Source organism: Archocentrus centrarchus, chromosome 15 (genome assembly GCF_007364275.1).
Source record: "Archocentrus centrarchus isolate MPI-CPG fArcCen1 chromosome 15, fArcCen1, whole genome shotgun sequence".
Classification (NCBI taxonomy): domain Eukaryota; kingdom Metazoa; phylum Chordata; class Actinopteri; order Cichliformes; family Cichlidae; genus Archocentrus; species Archocentrus centrarchus.
The window spans coordinates 9,055,337-9,077,019 of record NC_044360.1 but is presented as its reverse complement, the minus strand read 5'-3'; the positions used below and the strand labels follow the sequence as shown (position 1 = coordinate 9,077,019).

Genomic DNA, 21,683 nt, shown 5'->3' with positions numbered 1-21,683 from the left:
GGAGCTTGTATGCAGACTGTATCTGAAACCACCTATCACTGTTATCAAATTAACTGCCTCTAAACTATATTTAGAACTGGACTAATTATAATGTATTATATTATTTGATATCTGACACCACAGGCCCTTTATTGGGTTCAAAGGAATAGTCTGGCATTTTGGCAAGCAGACTTATTTGCTTTCTTGCTGACAGTTAGATGAGAAGATCAATATCAATGCCATGTCCGTGCTTTGAGTATGAGGCTAGAGCCAGAACGTTTTCAGCTTTGCTTATGATAAAGAGCAGCAAACAATGCCTTGAAAGCTCACATATCAACGTGTTTTATCTTGTTTGTTTTTCACATTACCGTAAATCCAGGGATACACCAATAAACATCTTAACTCAAAAGCACTGTGTAGACAATGGGGCTAATCTGTTATTTGGATGATTGGTTGCATTTCACAGTCAGAATGAGAGGTTTGATTTCCACTGCAATCAGAAGCAGATGTATTCCTTTAGCTGACAAATTGCAGGCTGAGAGACTGACATGAAGCCAAAACCAGTTTCCCAAAAACGTTTCAGTCTCAAGCTTACTGTATATCTCAGGATTACAGAAAAGGAAATACACACATGTGGACACCCGGGCACACATTAGTAATTCCCTAACAGTTTCCTCATTTGAACTCTTACCTTAAATAACCTCATCCATCATCTGAGAAGAGAAAACCTACTGCCACAAATCATTTTCCTGCTGTCAGTCCAACTCTACAGGCTTCCTGCAAATGGCACACATTCAACAACAAATTCCACATACACCTTCAACAATGCTAAATGAATGCAACAGTGGAAGAGTGTGACAAAGATGCCGACGGACAAAAAGCAAAACTTGAGCAAAAACAGATTTTAAAAAGTAGAAAGTCATCCAATCAGCTGCAGTTCACCACTCTGGCATTTAATCAGTGGACTGCTGAAGAAGTCAATCAGCCCACCTGTCAGACCAGATAATACAATCCATCTACTTACAGATAACACTTTTTATCCCAATTACTACAGGTTGTTCCATGTTTGCACTTATTTATTTTAATGATGCTTAAAGTGCCGGCCAGTCTAGAAAGTCGTTTTTGGGTGATTCGACACTCCAACATTAAAGTTTTCAGTCATTTAAAGCTGCAGTAATTTTTTTGTGAGTCATCATCAGAGCAATTAGCGAACATGGATGAGTGAATCTGGCAGCTTAGAGCACTAAAGCACTAAAGATTCAAAGTCAAGGACTTCTCAACTTCCCACTGCATCATATTTAAAAACTTCTGCAGCGTTACCATGACAATGACAATGAGAAATATTAAAAGTTGACCAGATGTGATTTCCATTCAGATATTTTAAAACTGTGGATCCAAAAGGTGATGTGAGTTAAAAGACAGCTAGACTGTGCACATTTTACAAATTGTTGTTCTTTGCTTTAGTCTTTGGCAAAAGACATCTATGATGCAAGGGTTTATGAGTTTCTCATCTGTCTTTCTTGCTCTTCTTTACTTGTTCTTTTCACAGTGGAAACATTGAGTCAGCCACTTCCAAAGAGCTCATGTGATTTTATTTGGTTACCACAACTTACTATGCTGCCTCTCAAAAATAGCTCTCACAACAAGGCTACACTTTCAACCACACTGATGCACACAATGCAAAATGACTCAGGTTTTTTCTATCTGCTGCTAACCTCTCTGTGCATGTATGTGCCATTTTAATTTCAAAACTTTTATCTTTTTCAAAGGGCATTTGTTCCTGTTATAAAAAGCCTGAAAGCAAAAGTATGCAGTCAACTTCACTCTGCACGTGACCCTTCACTTTTTATTTTGAGAATATTCATTCGTCACATGCCATCACTGTCATCTTCTCCTCTTACTACTTTTTTGCATTTTTTCCAAATCCTTCAGTTTAAGTTCTGAATGCAAAAGTACTCTAACAAGGTATTAGCAAGTTTCTTTCCTGTAAAAAGTATCTTTACTGTCAACCAAATATCCACTCATTTATCTTGCGCAATCTCTCCAGAGTGACATTCACATGGTTGCACGGAGTAATATCCATAAGGCTAGCCATAAGGGCTACAAAAAGCACTACATATACTTAAATAACAATGACCAACTCCTCCTGTGTGTATTTAACCAAAATTAATTTTACATACTGGGAGCTGGTGGTATTTAGGAGCAAATATTTGAAGCTTTGTCCAGTAGCAGGTTTTTATACCATGACATAAATTCACAAGGGCATTAAACACATATGTTAAAGTCAATTGGTTTGCTGTGATTGCTGCTATACTTACCTAAGGTGAGAAAGAAAGCTGAAAGTAACAGACTGGGTGATCATCTGGGTAATGCAGCTGTCTGCTGTCTCACTCGAGGAACAGAGAGAAAGCTGCGCTAGCACCGACCAAGAGATTTTATGTTATCTTGGGGGAGGTGGGGGAGTTGACAAATGGCAATGAAAAGCTGCTAAATCTGGCAATAATGAGGTGAACTGAACTGAAGTGCGATGGTGACTGCCATGAGTAAGAGGGATGCTATGCACGTACACTGAGATAGTATAGATTCATGCATTTGTAATAAGATTTATATCAGAATCCTGAAATTAAAAACAGAATACCTACAAGCAAATATGTGAACAGTCAAATATCTGCAGCTCTCAGAAAGAAAAGAAAGTTACTGATTATGAAATAACTTCTCTCTCTCTCTATAGTGAATCCTGTCCTAGTTTCTTTGAAAGAGACATCAAAGTTCCTTCCGTTGAAGAAGCTGACGACAGAAATCTGTTTTAATGGTGATTAAGTTCTTTAAACCAGAAAATGCATTTAACAAAACAATCGTTCAGCTTGCAGTCCATAAAGAAGCAGAACCTACAGCAAACAGTGTTTAGTCCTGAAATGCAATCACAGAAACTGTACTGCAGACAAACATAGATAGTTAAGTAAGGGTTAAGAATACTGTCCTGCTCTTTGTCTTTCATACACACTCAATCACATGCACACACACACACACACGCAAGCACACATACACAGAAAAAAAAAAATACAAGCAGCCAGCCAGCAACACCCGACTGGTCCACAGTGTTCCTCAGAGTTATTTCTGTCTTCAGGACAAAGGCTTTTACCTCCTACTGAAAGACGAGTGCTTGTTGGGAGTTTGTGTGAGTGTCTGTGTCTGATTGTGTGTGTGTGCATGCGCGTGTGCATGCATGCGTGTGTGTGTGTGTGTGTGTGTGTGTGTGTGTGTGTGTGTGTGTGTGTGTGTGTGTGTGTTTGGGCAGGATAATTAGACCTTGTGCTTTGCTCCCTGAGAGTTCTGTAACCACAGGTTTGAGCCATAATGAATCTACACTGTCACGGACACTGGGCTGTCGCACCCCCACACACACAAACACACATGGGCACGGACACCATTTCGGGTATGTTCACAGAAGTCTGAAAACAAACACGCACACACTGTGTAAATGTTTGACAGAGAGCAGAGAGAGAGGGAGCGATAAAGACAGGGAGGGAGAGAGGGAGCGATTGGATGGCTTAAATAAGGACAAAGAAAAAAAGTGCCACTGAGTGAGTGGAAGATTACTAAAAAACAAAACAAAAACAAATGCTTACTCATTACATTTAAGATTATACACCGCTGTATATGTTTTCCAGGAAAATAATTAACCACCACAATACAGTATGGTTTGTATGGTATGTTAGAGTATTTTGAAAAAGTGCTTTGCAAATTTCTCAGGCCGTAAAGTGAGCTAAACCAAGAGTTTGTGTCAGAGCAGTGTGTAAGTGAGTCACTCTGCAGTCTGAAGTGATGCAGACTGTTTCTTATCCTTCAGGCATCTCTTAGGCTTCAGGCAGTGAAGTTGCATAAAGCTCTTCTGTCAACCTTATTGATATGCTGGCAGCTAAGTATTCAACAGTAATGTGATAAGGGCTGGCAATAATGTGATTCATTTTGAAGCTAAAAACATAATGAATGTTATACTATTATACTATTAAGTATAAAATTGTTGTTAAGCACCACCTTCTCTAACTGGGTCCTTTTTTCATAGATACTCCTTAAACCCCTCTAGATCCTTTTAGACCAGTGATTCCTAATCCCAAGGTGAGGATGATCAAGAAACATATCATCTTGGAGCCATGAATTTACCAAATGTCGCAATAATCTGAACAATGAATGTCCATGTACCAAATTTTATGGCAGTGTAACTCATTTCAGCAATATAGGTCCACTAAAAGAGAAGTCAGAGGACCATAACATTAGTAGAATCCAGTCTCTATGGAGCATGTACATCTGTACAAAATAAAAGATGTTTCTTTTAGATCACTAGAGATCCCAAAATGTATTTAAAATGACGCAGTTACAAGAAATGTGCACAGTTGGTATGACATTTTTGTGTAAAGGGGGTTGGAAGTGGAAGTTGGAACTGCTTTGTTTTTAGGAACAACAGGTCAAAGGGTGTGGGCTTTAGGTTGCAAGCAGCCAAACCACATGCTTTAATCACCTCAGTTCACCCTCGTCTAGCCCAGCTGTACTGGAGCCAGATATGATTCATCATTTATTGCCGTGTCTGCTTGATGACAGTGTAAAGTTCATGGCAGTGCTTGAGGACTTCTCAAGATTTTCTTGTAGTCAGAAACTTCCTCACGTTTCTCTCAGATCTTTCAACTCTCCAGGTCACGGTCAAGGATACAATACCACCAGGATATCTCAATCCAGGCCAGACACAGCCACTCGCTCAGATAAGAATCAAGCACTGATGGATGTAAGGGAGTATCTGTTAAGAGCTTCCTTTCAGAATTATATAAGAATGTTGAAGCTGGGGTGCCATTCTAGCTCACTGGGTTGAGCAGAAGACCCAGATGCCATAAGGCTATTGCAGAAGGTTAGGTTCAAATTTACTCTAGCTCACTCTGCTGCATGTCTTCCCCCTGCTCTTCCTCCCAGCTTTCCTGTCATAATAAAGGCTAAAAAGCCCCCAAAAAGAATGCTAAATCTAAAACTTCAATCTGTGACATGGTGTCCAAGTGTTCACTTTGTACACTTACGGTGACAATGTAATTAAATTTGTTTATGACATTTTGAAATCACGTGTATCTAGAGCAGGGCTCTTCAACTCCAGGCCTTGAGAGCCCCTGTCCTGCAGGTTTTAGATGTGTCCCTGATCCAACGCACCTGAATCAAATGGCTGAATTACCTCCTCAGTATGCAGTCAAGTTCTCTAGAGTCCTGCTAATGACTTCTATATTTGACTCAGTTGTGTTGGAGTTGAAGAGCCCTGATCTAGAGCATCTCCTCAGTGGCAAAGCAGCGGGATGACGGCTCTATGTACACAGCAGACGGTGACAGTGGAGAGTTTTGCTAGTTGCTGTGCTAACGTTTCCTTGTTCCGCCGTGATGTTCAACATTTGTTCTGCATGACTTTTCTCCCAAGTCTTTCGTGCTGACCTGATATGACCCTGCGCCCCACTTGTGGGGTGCGCCCCACAATTTGAGAAACACTGATCTAGAGTGAGCAGTAGGGGATACTACTACTTTGCACTTGCTGGCTTGACAAAATGTTGAATTCAATTATTTGGATGGGTGAGTGAATACGTTTGGCAATGTAGTCTATGTTCTGACCACAACTCTATAACCGCTGTTAACTCTTATTTCAGCTACTGTTCTGGCCGTTGACTGCCTTTGGGTTTTCATAGTGATGCAGCCATAGATTGGCCCATCTTTTTATAAGCCACATGTTTCTTGTAAGACTGCTTTCATACTCTCTTCCGTGCAAAACTGAAAGATAACTATGGTTAAAAATGGAAAGGAAAAAAAAACTCTCTGAGAACCTTTTCTCACCAGTTTCACTGAGTTGTGGGCAGTTTCTCACTGTTTACTGCAGCTGAATTTCCTTTTCTTTGACATTACCATCACATTCTACTAAAATGAGCATTACTTGTGGCTTTGCAGTGGCATACAATTTTTAACATTAGTTACAGCTTAAGAAGATTAGCCAGCACTTCACTCATGATGACACCCTTCTATGCTTTCTTTACAGAATTTGGATCAAATCCAGACATTAGAAGAGTGTTTGTGCTGCAGTGCCGGTTTTTGGAAACTAGAGCCAATCAAAATGTGAGATGTTGTCTTAATATGTGGGATGAAAGACAAGACAAGATAAAAATGCTGTGCAATCACACATAAAGTGGCAAACCTGGTCAACCTTATGTGTAACCAGGCATGTACATTTATCCACGGCAGCATCAACAGCTGGCAAGAGAACAAGGAACAAGTCTCCATGTTCCTCTTTTCTCCTCATTGTTCTACAGCAAGAACAAACACACATGCACTCACTTTCTGGATCATTCTGTGACCAAGTTCATAGAGAATTTGCCACTAACACACACACACACACACGCACACACACAGTAGTGTGATAGAGTGACAAGGTGTTGAATCACAGCCTTAACTCGTTTCATTCTCACATGTATCCAGCCTCTTTGTGTTTCACAGGTTGTTTCAAAGCCGCTGGGGCCATAGTAGGCTCCCCTCACATGACACTTATCACGTACTAAATCCCAGCTCGTGGGATCGTTCACATATGGACTGGATTAAATTCACTCCCTGATGTCAGTACACTGAGTTGTAATACTGTAATCTGTTAAACTCCTGATTTCATGTGTCTGTGTCTAGCTTAGTGAAAACAGCATGTTGACAATATATTTTATCAAGGCAGATGCCGTCATTCGTGAAGGCTTTCATTTCACTTAGTTAAACAGTGAACTTCACCTTTCTGAATAAAATACAATAATCAAGACCCCCTTTTAATACCTACATTACAGGTTAGCTGCCAGGCAACATTTTATTAGGTAATGATGGCTCTAAAATGAAAGGAGCTGGAGGCTACTGATGATAAGGAAGTAGGTTTTGTATCATGTATGATTCACATATTATGAAACAAAAACTGTAGCATGTGAATGACAAAGCTAAGGACAGATAACATGAGCTCTGAAGAGGAATTAGTGATGACACAGCCAAATGGTGGCCCCAAGCATGCTGTGGCATATTTGTTTTCAAAGCCAAATCCTGAACTTGTAAAGCCATCCACGATGTGTCTATACTTTAGCCTTAAATATCAAGGGCTACATGTAGATTACTTCTAACCAAAGTCCACATACAGTGCTAAAACAATGTGAATGCCATTTCTCTAAGTCATGAGTGTGTCAAAGCTAGAAAACACCCTTTCTTTGACCACAAATACAGCATATTAATATCACCAAAACAACCGTAACGATCCATACATTCACATAATATATGACATAATTAACTGATCAAGCTAAAAGTGGGAAACAGTTAGCCAGTAAGATAGAATCAGTCCCATGAACTACAGCCCACTTTTACACCAATAATTTAAAATGTTAATTCAACTGACTGTTTCTTTAATAGAAATAACAATTCCTGATAAATAGTCCTATCTGCTATGTCTTTTCAGTGCAACTGCCAGTTACCTGGTAGGTTATGCTGAGAGATCAGTGTCAGAGCTGTGGACAAGATCTGTGGCCTGCCTGTTTTCAACTTTTTTTTATTCAGTGTCATTTAAACATTTATCTTTGAATGTGTGGCCATTATATTAAGAAGCCTCTTCAATGTACACTGTTCATTGTACCCACACACTTTTCGTTTTGCTTTCCAATTGAGATAACAGAGGTTTTGGCACTAAAATGCACACATCTTCCCAAGTTGTGACAAGGTGCTGAGTCACAGCCTTTACTCATTTCATTTGCACGTTTAGTCAGTTTCCCTCTGTTTGCCTCTCCAGCATGAACACTGAATAATGGAAATTACTCACTGGGCAGACAGTGTGAGAAACACCAATTTTCCTTGAAAATGTTAGCGGTCATGGGTGGGAATAAAGAAAAAATTATGCCACAACTTCCAGAAACATGAATCTTGTAGCTGAGTAACTGTATGGTTAAGTTTACTTGGGGTGTGCAGGATAAGACATCTTAACATTAAAAGGCTGAAAAATATTAATGAGTGGTGGAAAATATTTTTTAATTATTAATTATATATATTAATTACATTAGCAGTTTACATGGCTTACTCTCCAATATGTAAGTGCAGTATCACTAGAGACCTGAAATATCTGTTGTTATGGGAAAAAAATGCAGAAGCAAAGTTGCAGAGAAGATTTACTCTCTTCCTGTTTGCTGCTCATTAGTTTACCCAGAAAAAAAAGCAGTGGGTGAAGCAGATTTCTCGTGTATCAAAAGGCCCGGATGGAGACTTGTAGCTTTCTAACTGTTAAGCTTTTGACACTGAGGGAGTCTTTTAAGCTCCTTACTGAGATATAATAGGCCTGTCATGCATTTTTCTTGACTTTCATTTTTTAACCCATTGCTGTGATGAGATTAAAGTGAATTTAAACTAGCTCATATTTTCTACTTGCTTCCTCTCTGTCTTCCCAAAGCTCCAGTCAGCTCTTTGATAGAGGAGTAAATAAAACCGCAATGATGCAACATGCAGAAATATTGCCAAGGAAAAGAAGCCAAAAGGAAATTAAGTCTGATTACAACTTCACAACTGCACCATTCACAGGATTTATACTCCCTAAAATGTGAATGCTCTCAGTGGAGCAACAGTCTGACTGCTTCAACTACAATCTCATGTCACAGCTACAGAACCAAGCTCGGTGATATAAATTTTCTTAAAAATGCATTGTTTGTTAGAGCAGTATAGTATGCAGAAAATGCTTAACATCACAAATGTGATTTATAGTAATGAATTGAAAATGCTCTGTGGAATTCACCTTTGGCATATACAAACACATCCATGTGTTTCAGTATCTTCGTCAGCCAACTGTGAGCCTCTTAACAAGCTTACACTCAATTTGTACCACTAAGTTCGATTTTTGTTTCTTTTCCACTTCTAAAACCCCTTGCTTTCCCCTTACTTAACAGATCCATCACCTGCTCCTCTACGGTTTTGTATCGTTAGGGCTGTTTTCCTGTTTTTTGGTGTGTTTTTCAACCGCATCGGTTACTGTAGCATCTGGATTTTCTGCAGATTCACGTTGTCTATTTGTGTATGACTCTGATCACAAGTCTTTTTTATTTTTCTCAACCAAAGCGGAGTGGAAATGACCAGCTGGTAACAGGCTCAGATCACACAAACACATTTTGTCTTACTCTTTTTTTTTCTTTGTTTGTTTTGCTTCCTGCCCTGCTGAACATGTGGTTCATTTCAGCAACATCCAGCTGCAAATTTGGATTCATGCAGAAAAATGGCAAAAGTGATTTATATCCTTTAATTAATCACAGTCTTGTCTGTCAGCTGATCAGCTTCACTATCACAGCTGTAGGGTGTTCGGCATTCTGGTCAAGAGATATTAAAAATGTGTCTTGCTGCAGGCTGGTTTTAATACACATGACTTGTCTCTCTCTCTCACGCACACACAGAAACAGTGTCAGCGATCACTAACCCTTTGCAAAAGCAATTGATTATACTCGTCTCCTATTGTTCTGAGCCGTCGGCCGAAATTCTCTGCTTGCATGTCCCCTGCTGCGTTTTGCTGCCGCGTCCTAGAGGGGCTGGGTGAGTGACCTGAAACAGAAAGTAAAAAGAAAACATGCCAGCTTTGTAAACTTTGTAAGTAAACAACACCTATACATCCTGTACGTCTCTTCCAGCGTGCCACGACATTAACTCACATGTTTTTTCACTACATTTCTGGAGAGGTCAAATGTTTAAAACTTATCCGACACAAAATCCACTATATAGCCAAAAGTATTCTCTTGTCTGCCTTCACATGCATATGAACTTGGGTGACATCCCATTCTTAAGCAGCTATAACATCTTCAAATCTTCTGGGATGGCTTTGCATAAGTGGCATCCCATCACAGTACCACGCTGGAATTCACTGAGCTGCTGGAAGCAAACAATTCTTTCACAAATGTTTGTAGAAGCAATCTGCATGTCTAGGTGCTTGGTTTTATACACCTGTGGCCATGGAAGTGATTGGAACATTTACACTCCATATAAGCGAAGCCTAACCAAAAACGATTTGCAGCTTTATTTGTGGTTGGGGGTTTAGACTTGAAAACACTGTAAAACCTCAGCACCAAGACATTTGAAATATGACTTGTAAGATTAAGAGAAACCACAGAAGAACACAGAAACTGAGTGCATGTATTTGCATAGCTGTGTACAGTGTTTCAAGATGGCTGCTCTTTCATCCTGACTTATGCTGACATTAGGCTGCCCTGAAAGAAAATAAAGACCTTTTCGGACCACATGGCATCTCCAGGCCCACAGCTCGGCCTGTGGTCACACCAAATTCACCACAGCCACTCAAAGCTCCTGTGAGCTCGATTCATTCTTTGATTTTGAACCTTAAGGCAAAATGTTAACAGGCGAGACAGAAAAGCACGCAGCACTGTAACTCAAACCTTCACCTCTCTGTGGACATCTTGCTTTCCTACCAATACACGGCTGCTTTTATCAAAACACCAATAAACTCCCATTTTGAAGAAGAAAAACAAGAAGAAAAACAATCAGTGTGATTCAGAGCGTGAGTGGTTCACAGCATCAACGCAGAGACTCCTTTGGTTTTGACCCAGTTCATTTTATTTGATGTTATAAAAGATGCATGCTCACAGAGACGTAATGAAAACCCCAGAGGAGATGTAAATCAGGGTGCTAATCCTACAAGGTGAGACAAAATAGGTGAACGACAAACAGATTTGTTTAACAGAAGATTAGCGGATATATTTAGTGCATTTCAACTGAGTGCTTCACAGCATTATAGCTGCTAGCTGACCAACCAGGGTGAGCAAATGTGTGAGTGCACGTTTGTGTCAATACGCATGAATGTGTGTTTTCGTGGTTAATCTGTTATATTTTCAGTCTGAACTACAGTATGATTATCAAAGGCTCTGACCTCTTACCGATCTCCGCTTATGACTCACGCACGCCATTATGAAACCCAGACTTAATATTTCTCACATCCTCTGATATTGACAAGACCAATACAGCAATCAATCCATCAAGCTGCTGACTGCAGCATCAGCAAGAGGGATTTTAATGGAGATATGGGCATGGTGCTTTGTTACAACGTTTGAAAGTGTGATAAATGCTAATTAATCAGTGAACCTGACTGATTTATTCAAGTTTAGAAAGTATAAACGGATACAGGTAGTTGATGCCATTTGAATGCTCAAGTCACCCAATAATAAAATTAAAAACACAAAACAGAAGTTCATCTGAACCAGTCTTGTATACATTACTTGTTAGTGTTAAACTGTTAGCTTCTTCTCACTCAGCTCATGCTTTCAAAGATTTCTGCACTGACAGCCAGGATACTTTTAAGTGACACTACACACAGTGAGTTAAATACTGTAACATGCATGTGGACTATTTCTTCAACAGGATGTTCTTTTGAAAACAATGACAGTAAACCAAATTATGATTAAACATATATTACATGGTCATATTATTCAGTGTGTGCAAGCAGTTTTAAGTAGATGTACGGCAACCTGCCGTCAACTAGCTCATAATCCACGGTTTGCTAATGCTAAAGGGCATCCAATTAAAGGGAAAAAACTCAGAGAAAATGGTCACATATGAGGTCAGGAGAGTCCTGCTCTAATTAGAATAAATAATGAATTCCTCAAGCAGGCAGTATGTCGGCTTTGTGCAGCTTAGTAACTTGAGTTTCTGTCTAAAGTTTATTTGGTAGATCAAAGCCTCAGGCAAAATCTATCTTTGTTCCAGCCATCCCTAAGGTTGAATTATAATTAGACTTTGTGTATAAAGACAAAAAAAAAAAAAAAAAATTCACAAGAGGCATCTGTTTCACTCTGAAGCTGAAGAAACCTGATTGCGCTGCGAGTGTGATCTTCCTGCTGCTGGAGGAGGAAGTGCTGCGCTCTTGAGCAGCAACAACAAGATAAACAGATCCTCCTTAAGCCCCTGCACTCTATCTACCACACAAACAAGCTAGTAATCTTGATAACAGAGACTTTTTGTGTGTGTGTGTCGGGGACAATGTATAACGTATTGCATAAGTCTGTGTGTGTTTATCTCCTCTCCGTCCTGTCTCACAAATGTAGTGGACTGACTGAGATGCAAAAGTTTTCTGTCTGCATCTTACAAAAGATCTGCAAGCCTATTTTGGCTACTAAACACACATGCTGAGCCCTATTTTGAGTTGCTTACTTAATAAACAACATGTAACCACACGCACACACACACACACACACACACACACACACATGGACTGGTCTGTTTTGTCTGCTATGTTGTCTGTCTGAATACAGTGAAAGAGAATAAAGAGTCACAAGGCAATCAGTGGAGCAAATCACTGCTATTATAAAAAAAAGAATAGCCATACATACAAAGCGAAGAATATGCTGAGGCTTTCGGAAGTTTTATTTCAGCCTCAGGAGATTACTTTGTTATTTGAAAAATAAAACTACGTTCAGAAACACAGAGGGATTAAAGCTGAGATGTAAACAGAGAGGGTTGAACTTAAATGTAACCACACAATTTGAACAGCATTATTCCACAGTAGATTTATTTTACTTCCACTGCTCTAGCACTGTGAGGGCATTTACTCTGTTAGCTGTTATTTTTTTGTTTTTGTTTGTTTTTTTGCCAATTTTTATCCTCATGGTGAAGTTTTGCTTGTTACCAAGCAACAGGATAGGCAACTTTAGCCAACAGCATCACAGCTAAAAGTGTGAGTCTTCTGTTTGCAAGTTGCGCTGATGTAAACAAGCCCACTGCAGCACTATTTTAGACCAGTTTTGCTGAAGGTGGCACTTCTTTCTTCTTTGTTTAGATCAAAATAAACAGCAAAAATAAAAACAGGATCCAGGCTGTGAAAACCAATAAAAATACTTTAACCCTAATGTGAGAAAAATGAAATATGAGCATCTGTATACAAGGATGACAGATGGATGTTTTGTAATGAGATACAATGTTTATGAAACAATAATGGCATAACATTTTAATCTTAACATTTGGAAATAGTTTATGCCACGATATAATCTAAGCTCATTGCTTACACTTCCTGTTTTGTATCAGTTAAAATTTTGTCTGCTTTTGTTTTTTTTTTGTTTTTTTTCAATTGTCAATTAAATCAGTTCAATTTCATTTTACACTCTTTTGATAAATTATTTTCTTGTCTTCTAGCATCAACTGAACCTCCTAAGTAACAGGCAATTAACATTTTTAATACTTCAGTGCCTACACCTCATTTGATTTGTTAACTCCTTAAAAGGGAAAGTACACCAATTTTCAGTATCAGCCTACTGGCATTCTGAGAGCATCACATACTGCTGCTTTGTAAAAGCTGCTGGCATCTCACAGATACAGATAGTGTGTCACTTCACTGAAGCCAGAGGACCACGTATGATGCTAACAGAAATGTGGCCATCAATCTACACTTGTCAGATATACTATATGGACAAAAGTACTGGGTCACCTACACATTACACCTACAGGAGCTGCTCGCCATAGAAAGCCAAGCCATGAAGCTCCCAGCACACAGTTTTTCTGCTGATGTTAATATCAGAGGAGGTTTGGAACTCTGCAGTTACTAACTGCAGTTATTGGTGAAGGTGACTTTTACACACCATGTACCTCTGCCTTTGGTGACCCCGGTTTGTAGCTTTACGTGGTCTGCCACTTTGTGGCTGAGTTGCTGTGGTTCCTAATGCTTTCACTTTGCAATAATACCACTTACAGTTAATTGTGGAGTATCTAGGATGGAAGAAATTTCACAAACTGACTTGTTGTAACAATGACATCGATGCACAAATTCAGCGAGCTCTTTAGAACAACCCATTCTTTCACAAGTGTTTGTAAAGAAAGACTGCATGGCTAGGTGCTTCAATTTATGCACCTGTGGCAATGAGATTAAAAACACCTGAATTCAAGGATTATCACAAGGGTTATCACAGGTTATTAACAAGATTTTCAGAAAACTTGACCTTTGACCTTTACCTTGAGGTCAAGGTCGCCGATATTCAAACTTGTCTGAGCTTTATAGTACATGGATCTATTCTGTGAATTTGAACATGCTAGGTCACACAGTTCCCAAGTTATTGTGTTCACAAGATTTTCAGAAAAACTTGACCTCCGACCTTGACCCGATTACGGTAAAACTTTAATCCAGTGGTGTTGGGGTCACTCGATATCTTTCATGCAAATTAGGTATGGATCGGACTGGTAGTTTTGCTGTAATACTGTTAACAAACAAAGAGGAAAACATACCAAAACCAAAACCTTTTTCTGCCTCCGGGGGCAGGGTAACAAAGCACAAAACACAAAGCTCCTAAATGCCACCAGCACCCCTCCAACATCCTAACGTAGACTTTGCAGCTTTGCAGTGAACCATTATCTCTCTGAACACAATACTACTGCAGCCAAGGCATTTTTTGTATGAGAATAGCAGCATCTGAGGAACAGCAGTATTTCACACCCTGGAATGACCTGAGGCCGAATCACCACCACTGTTGGTGGAGGCTAAACTATGAAAAGAGTCATCTGAGAAGTGGCAAGCTAACAAATATCTACAGCCTGGTCCTCATCTCCGTCTTGGTACTTGGTACAAATTCCACTCTGGCTAATGGTATTACAAAGTATTTAATAAGGAAGAAAAATTGGCAGAATTTGCAGAAACGTGAAGTTCTGCTGCAGTTACATGATCCCACTTTTTTTTTTTTTTTTAAACCATCTGTCATACTCTCATAATAACACGGTGTTCCAAAGCTAACTTTGTGGAGTGGAGTTCAGCTTCACTGGGAAAGTGGTTTTCAAACCTGCAGTTTGATTCATTGGACTGTTTTTGAGATGCCCTCCTGAATCATTAGTGCCCATGTGGAAAAATCTGATTCCAGTGAAAGCAGATAAGGCTGCAGTTTGGTGTTTCCTATTTGCATATTTATGTTCAACGGTGGCACAAAAAGATTATGTGCATGTGTTACTGATAAAACTGATGATTTACATTAATGTTTATTTTACGCATAGATAATGTCACCTCCTCAATGGTTAAAAAAAAAAAAAGCATGTTAGATTCCACTTTGAACTAAAGTGGTTCGATTGTCAGCTTTTTCAGCATCCCAAATTATCAGATGACATAGTCTCTGGGGGAACAGCCAGTGGCTTCTGGCATCCAAATAATGGATATTGTGTATCAATGAAAAGACTTCCTGTGCCAGTCACTGTTTACAATACAACAATGAATACATATAAAATATACTGCATTCGCTATTGCTGTTCATACACATATTTTTTTTAGCAGCATGCAACCATAGACTGTCTAAAAGACTGACTGTCACCAAGATGTCTCACACTGGTTAGTGGAGTCCTGTTATGAATCCTAGAACGGAACATTTTCATTCTCAACCTCTTGGTGTTTTCAAACCAGATGCAACGAGCAATGGATGGATCTGACTGTGAAACTGGGGACACCACATGCTCGCTGTCATTCATACTTGTGATTAATATATCACTAACCAATGAGAATACCCAGGATGGTCCTTCTTTTTGATTTTGATATTGACCACAATTTCCAAAATGATTTTGGCAATTCCCGTAACTCATTAGGAAAGTCTTTACTGAGGTTAAAGAGCAAGAAAACTGAGGGTCAGTTTCCCACATAAGCTTTTATACTGTACAACTAGAAGTCTTTTGCTGACCAGGGGAGTGGCGCCCCTGCTGGCCGTTCAAAAGAATGCAGGTTTAAGGCATTTCTATGCTGGCTTCACTTTTCAAACCATCTTTTATGCATGCAAACAAAGCCCACTTAAATGTGACTGTCCAGTACTTTCTGGTTTCAGTGTGTAGTCCAAAAAGTACTGGACAGTGACTGTCCAGTACTTTTTGGACTACACACTGAAACCAGAAAGATTCCATTACCAAAAATAATTCTTAGCCAGTGCTCAGTGTTTGGGTTTCACACATGCATTTCACCTGCAAGTTTACCAAGCGACATTTGGTAAACGCTAAATAATGCTTAGTTTGAGTAGTCAGCGTCTTTAAGAGTACAGATGTATTTACCTTTTTTTGAAATACTGGTTGATGAGTCTTTCATAGCATTTTAAGCTTAACTAATAAAAATACTGCCAAGAATATAAACTTGAAAACCATTAGGCGAGGCAGAACTTTCTTTCTTCAGGTTCACTGACAGGTTCCTACATTGTGTGTCATAGTACACAAATACACACATTCTTGGGCATGGCCCTGTTAGTTTAGCCATGAGTCAGGACAAATTCTAAAACAACCCAATATCAGGACTAACAATGCCTAACAGATGCCCGACTCATTCTCATAGTATGTGATACATCACTCATTGCATCATTATGTGCTTGTCTCCACCAGACCACCAATGTGGAGATGAGAATGAAAAACACTTAGAGGGTAAGGGTGGGATTAAGACTTTGAAGTATGATTAAAACTAATGTGAATACAAGTTGTTAACATAGCAGCTGTTTTTTGCAATAGAAAATCATCTGCCCACAATGTTATAACCAACATGAACCCTTTGTATAAACAAGTCAATAGTTTCCTGTTAAATGAGGCCTGGGAGTGTTATTCAAATGTATCGTGTGGGGTTTAGTAAGCTTTAACACACTCAAAGGCAATAGGCATTACTCATCAGGAAACAAAGTACTACTACAGTGGAATGAAAACAGGGAAGCAGCAGAATTGGATTTAGCAGCACGGAGGAGTCATTAGTGTGTTTTATATAAGCATGTTTCTACCTGGATTTGTTGGATTTCTCCTTAAGGGCCAACAGAGTAGCGGGTTAGCAGTCAATAAATCAAAATCTCAAAAACAAAAATGCAACAGCCTTACTCATGAGAGAATAGCAAGCATAGCTCATCAGATTAGTGGAAAAACTACCCTCCCTCATGAGTAAGCTGTGGAGTGAGAAAAGGGGGAGAGCAAAAACATATTAAGTACGAAACTAGATAGGAAAACATCCTGAGTATGTTTTTGTTCATCTTTTTACTATCATTGTTAACACTCAACATCGTCAGCCACCCAAAGCCCCGAATCTTTGCTAGAGGAAACGTGATGGAGCTACTTCTGAGCTCCTATCTAGTTTCATATTGAGCTGCACACCCACACAGCAGTGACAGCCAGGTTTGACATCCAGAGCAGCCTGTATTGACTGAGTCAGGTCAAAATTTCACCCACATATGGGGAGTATTAGCATGTGCTTCAGGTATTTAGACAAATTCGTACACTTTCATTTGCATTCTTTATTGTGACCCTATTAAACTTTATTGTGCGCATGAAAAAAGTTGAAAACTATTGCGGTATTGTGGTAAGTTTAGCAACCTTTCTTTTCCAAATAGAGCTCCAGCATCTCAGTTTGTCACACCATTACTTGTGAAATGGTTTTATAAAAAGGCACTTCAAGCTCTTCCACGTGCGTACACTCACAATAATGGAGCAGTTATAAATGAACTGTCTGTGCTCACCCTGTTGTTGGTTCGTCTCCGGTCCTTCGTCGCGTACTTCACCCATGCGCTGCAGGGCGTGCGTTAGCACCTGGCTTGAGAGGCTTGGGGTCTGTATCGCTTTGTCAGCCATCATTGGCTTCGGGGAGAGCGGGGAGCTCGGCATCGAGTCGCACTCCATGGAAAAATATCCACTGGAGGAACGGCGAGGGAAGCGAAATATTGTTCTGCTCTGATAAGCCGCAAAGCTCGTCGGGGTTCTGGCCCAGGAAGGCGAATCCGGTTCTCCTCCTCCAGTTGACTCGCGGTTCAAACGGGATGTTTGCGCTCCAGTGGCACACACGGGTGGTGGATCTCCCCCGCTGTCCTCTGATGCCGTTACTGCGGTCGGGCCATCGGACGGTTTTGGTGGTCTGTTGAATGAACAGAGCGGCACCGTCAGTTTGGCTGGTCATCTCTCTGCCCAAACACTCAACAGCCTCCTCTTTTTGCTGCGTCTGGCGTTTCGGCCGCACGTGTTGTAGCGCACTGCTGACAGGACGTGACTTTGTTTCCAAATTCTCCATTAGAACTGTGGGATTAGTCATTTAAATCGGATTACGTTTACACAGGCGCAAAGACGCGCTTTTTTTGCCAAATAGCAACGTAACGTGCCAACAATAACTGGCTTTTATAAAACGTTACCGTACTGATGCTTATTTCTCGGTGTAGCCGAAAGCCAAACACAGGGAGTTCAGTAATATTTGGCTGCGCGCTGAGCGTGTTCCTGCGCTGTAGCCCAGGTTTCCTGTCCAACTGGCTACCCGGCGCGCCTCTATTGTTTGAAAATAAATTTGCTGATTGCGGCACAACTCTGTTTGCCTTATAGGAAAAGTATGAAGGAAGCTCCGGAGTAACTTCAGCTGCGTCACAGACAGACAGACAGAAATAAATGCGTCGCAACAGTCAGGAATCAGTCTGCAAATACACATTTTTGAATAAGTAAACTCTAAGCAATCTTTAGTTTCTTAGATGTTTTCCTTATTAACAATTAAGAGAGGAATTTGTCCGATCAATGTCACTCAAGCACTTATTTTGCAGGCAGTTTATGTAATGCGATTTGCGCTGCGATAACAAAGATCTTAGACACTTGCGAGTCTCAGATTGGATAACTGAGCCTCAGACTTTCAATGTGACATTCTAGCAAAACAAAATAATGAAAATGATGTTTTGTTGCAGCGCTTCCTGTTTGTCCAGAATAAACAGCAGCTTCCTCGGCGCACGAATTCCCCGCTGTAATGACCTGTAAAGCTATAACGCGTGTGTCAAAATGACCTAAAATTTTAAACAGACGTTTTTCATGTACCGGTATTCGCACGGTTGCACATCTTTCAAGGGAACGCTCATAACGTTGCTTTTGCGAACAGAGGAGCAGCGACAACAATGTGAACCGGGCGCGACGGCTGTACTTCAGCCATATGAAAATTTTAACTTTCCTTGTGGGTTTCAGTGCCGATCCGAGCACCGCAGGAGGACTGATGGTCTGCGCACAGAAAACAACAACGACACTTCAGGCGGCTGCCTCGCCAAGGAGGAAAACAAGACGGTGGGAAGCAAACAAAATCAACAAAGCCGGTATGACAGCACTAACAAACCGTTGTAGTCGGTGCCACGGGACTGAAGATATAACAAAATTCCCTCGGTAACACGTCTGCGCCGTCACTTTACGAACACACAGAGTGGCGTTTTTTCGAGTCTTCGTAGGTGACGGCAGACAGTGTCACCGGATAGAAGAAAGTGGCTTCTCAGTTAACACATTAGGTTTTACTTAACTTTGAAGACAAAAACATTAAAATAGTTGAGCAGCTGTGTGCACACTGTATTACGCACTCAGCTGCTTCTTTCTTCTGCAAAACCAAGTGGTGTCGTGCGCCTCCTACAGGCACATTGCCCAGTGTCAGAGACTAACATGCCAAACCTATCCATTAGTGTCCGTAATTGCCCATTATCACAAGAGTTAACAAGAGAAAAGATACGGGACAGCTAGTTGGAATGGATATAAATCTCTCACGCCAGCGTCATCGCCTGACATAAACTGGTAAGTAAAAACCCGGATGAACTCTTTGACCTCAGTAATAACAAGGCAAAGATAAACAAAAATTAGCTCTTTTGAAGAGTGAAAATGCAAAATTGTCGCGCGAGTCCTCACGCTTCTTAGAAAACTGTGTTTGTTTCTTGAAAGAAGCTGCCGTCACTCTATCGAGCATATACAACGCAGTTTTTCTCCTGCATCCCTGGGGACACCGGCATTCACCTCTCCATCTCCTTTACAGTCAGCGTAATCAGTGGTGAAACGTTCACCCGTCTATACAGTTAAGAGGTTAATAAGCTGAAGTAAAGCCAGCGCGCCGCGTCGCCAAATATACCGGCGGAGTCAGAGGGTCGCTGCAAAAACTCAGAACCAAATCCGTATTAATCTGAAATGAGAAAGCCCCATGAAACAGGGAACGGTCATTTTAAACACTCACTTTAGTAATTGCTTTAGTAACTATTTAATACACGTGTATGGAAAGAGCGCCGTTGTTTAAGACACGTTTTCAACAAAAAATCTTTCTGGTGATTACAGTGACATTTCACAATAACATTAATAATTACATTTTAACTCTAATAATTTCCAGATTTTTCAAAAATCTACTTATATGTGTCTGTTTGCAATGTGACAGCTGATCAACCGTCTGAAATATCTAAACAGCACGTTTGTAAATATTTTTTTAAGTAACACACACATACATATACGCACACAAACACACACACACACACACCTTTGGAGCCTGTCTCCAAACTCACCTGGAAAGATACATCGAAGCGTGACTCCAAAAGTATGCTTCTTCTTCTTTTTTTTTTTTTTTTTTTTTTTGGCAATCTTGACAAAGGTCGCCCAACGTAATAGAGTAATAAGTCTAAGTCTAAACAAAACAAGAAAATATAAGGCAAAAAAAGTGAACCGTTCAGATCAAATAGCGTGTAAACAAACTCAGCCCTTTGTTTGCTTCCTCTCCCTTTCTCTCTCTCGGTGTCAGTAAAGCAAACTGTCTATGTACTCTCTCTCTTCCACAAGTCCGCCCACTGGGAGGACCTACTAGAACATTTATGCCAGCACTACACCCCCCTCTCTCTGTCAAGTAGAGCATTGCCAGAGACCTTACACGGTTACCAAAAATTAAAAGTTACAGTCACATTTGCAGTAAGTTTTTTCAAAGTTTTTTTTATATGTATATACTTACCTATTTATTTTATTTTCTATAATTGATATATTTTTATATTTTTTAAACTTTATTTTCTGTATATTCTTAGAAGTTTTATTTTATATTTTTAGAAACTGTGACTTTCTATTCCATGGCACTGAGCAGGAGTGTAAATCTATTCTATTCTAACATTACTGAACATTACTGAAATTTTGTTACAGAAAAATTACAGAAGTTGTATTACATCAAAACTGCCTTTGTGTGAGACAAAGTGAGTGCCACTTTGTCTCACATTAACTGTGTGTCTGCTAATTTCTGTGCTTATAACTTTGTTTTCACTACATACTGCACATTAGTTATTGCCAAATTTTAAGTATGTGCTGCATGCAAGCTGGAACAATGACTGAAAACTGTCAGGGGCCATGTGATGACTACATTTACACCAATCAGGGATAACATTATGACCACCTGCCTAATATTGTGTTGGTCCCCCTTTTGCTGCCCCAACAACCCTGACCCATCAAGGCAGGGATTCCACTAGACCCCTGAAGGTGTGCTGTGGTATCTGGCACCATGATGTTAGCAACAGATCCTTTAATACAGCCTGCAACAATGGTGGTACGTGTCAAAGTAACATCCACATAGATGGCAGGACCCAAGGTTTCCCAGGAGACATTGCCCAAGGCATCACACTGCCTCACCCGGCTTGCCTTCTCCCAATAGCACATCCTGGTGCCAGGTGTTCTCCACATAAGCGATGCACACAAACCTGGCTGTCAATGTGATGTAAAAGGCCACTTTCTTCCGTTGCTCCGTGGTCCAGTTCTGATGCTCATGTGCCCATTGTTGGCGCTTTCAGCGGTGGATGGGTCATACTCAGTAAACTGCAATGCACTGTGTATTCTGAGAACTTTCTATCAGAACCAGCATTAATTTTTTAGCAATTTGAGTTTCAATAGCTCATCTGTTGGATCGGACCACACAGGCCAGCTTTGGCTCCCCAAGTACA

At 40.2% G+C, this 21,683-nt stretch overlaps 1 protein-coding gene across 1 annotated transcript in view; it reads right to left on the bottom strand.

Annotated features, from left to right (window-relative positions):
• Nucleotides 1-20,479, bottom strand: part of bcl2l11 (BCL2 like 11) — a 29,340-nt gene extending 8,861 nt beyond the window's left edge. Inside the window, exons 1-3 of the mRNA XM_030747524.1 lie at nt 20,277-20,479; nt 17,472-17,863; nt 9,458-9,579 (exon numbers count right to left, since the gene is read on the bottom strand). Coding sequence (XP_030603384.1) covers nt 9,458-9,579; nt 17,472-17,863; nt 20,277-20,290 — 528 coding nt within the window. The 5' untranslated portion in view covers nt 20,291-20,479. The remainder of the gene's footprint in view (nt 1-9,457; nt 9,580-17,471; nt 17,864-20,276) is intronic.
• Between the last annotated feature and the right edge of the window lie 1,204 nt (nt 20,480-21,683).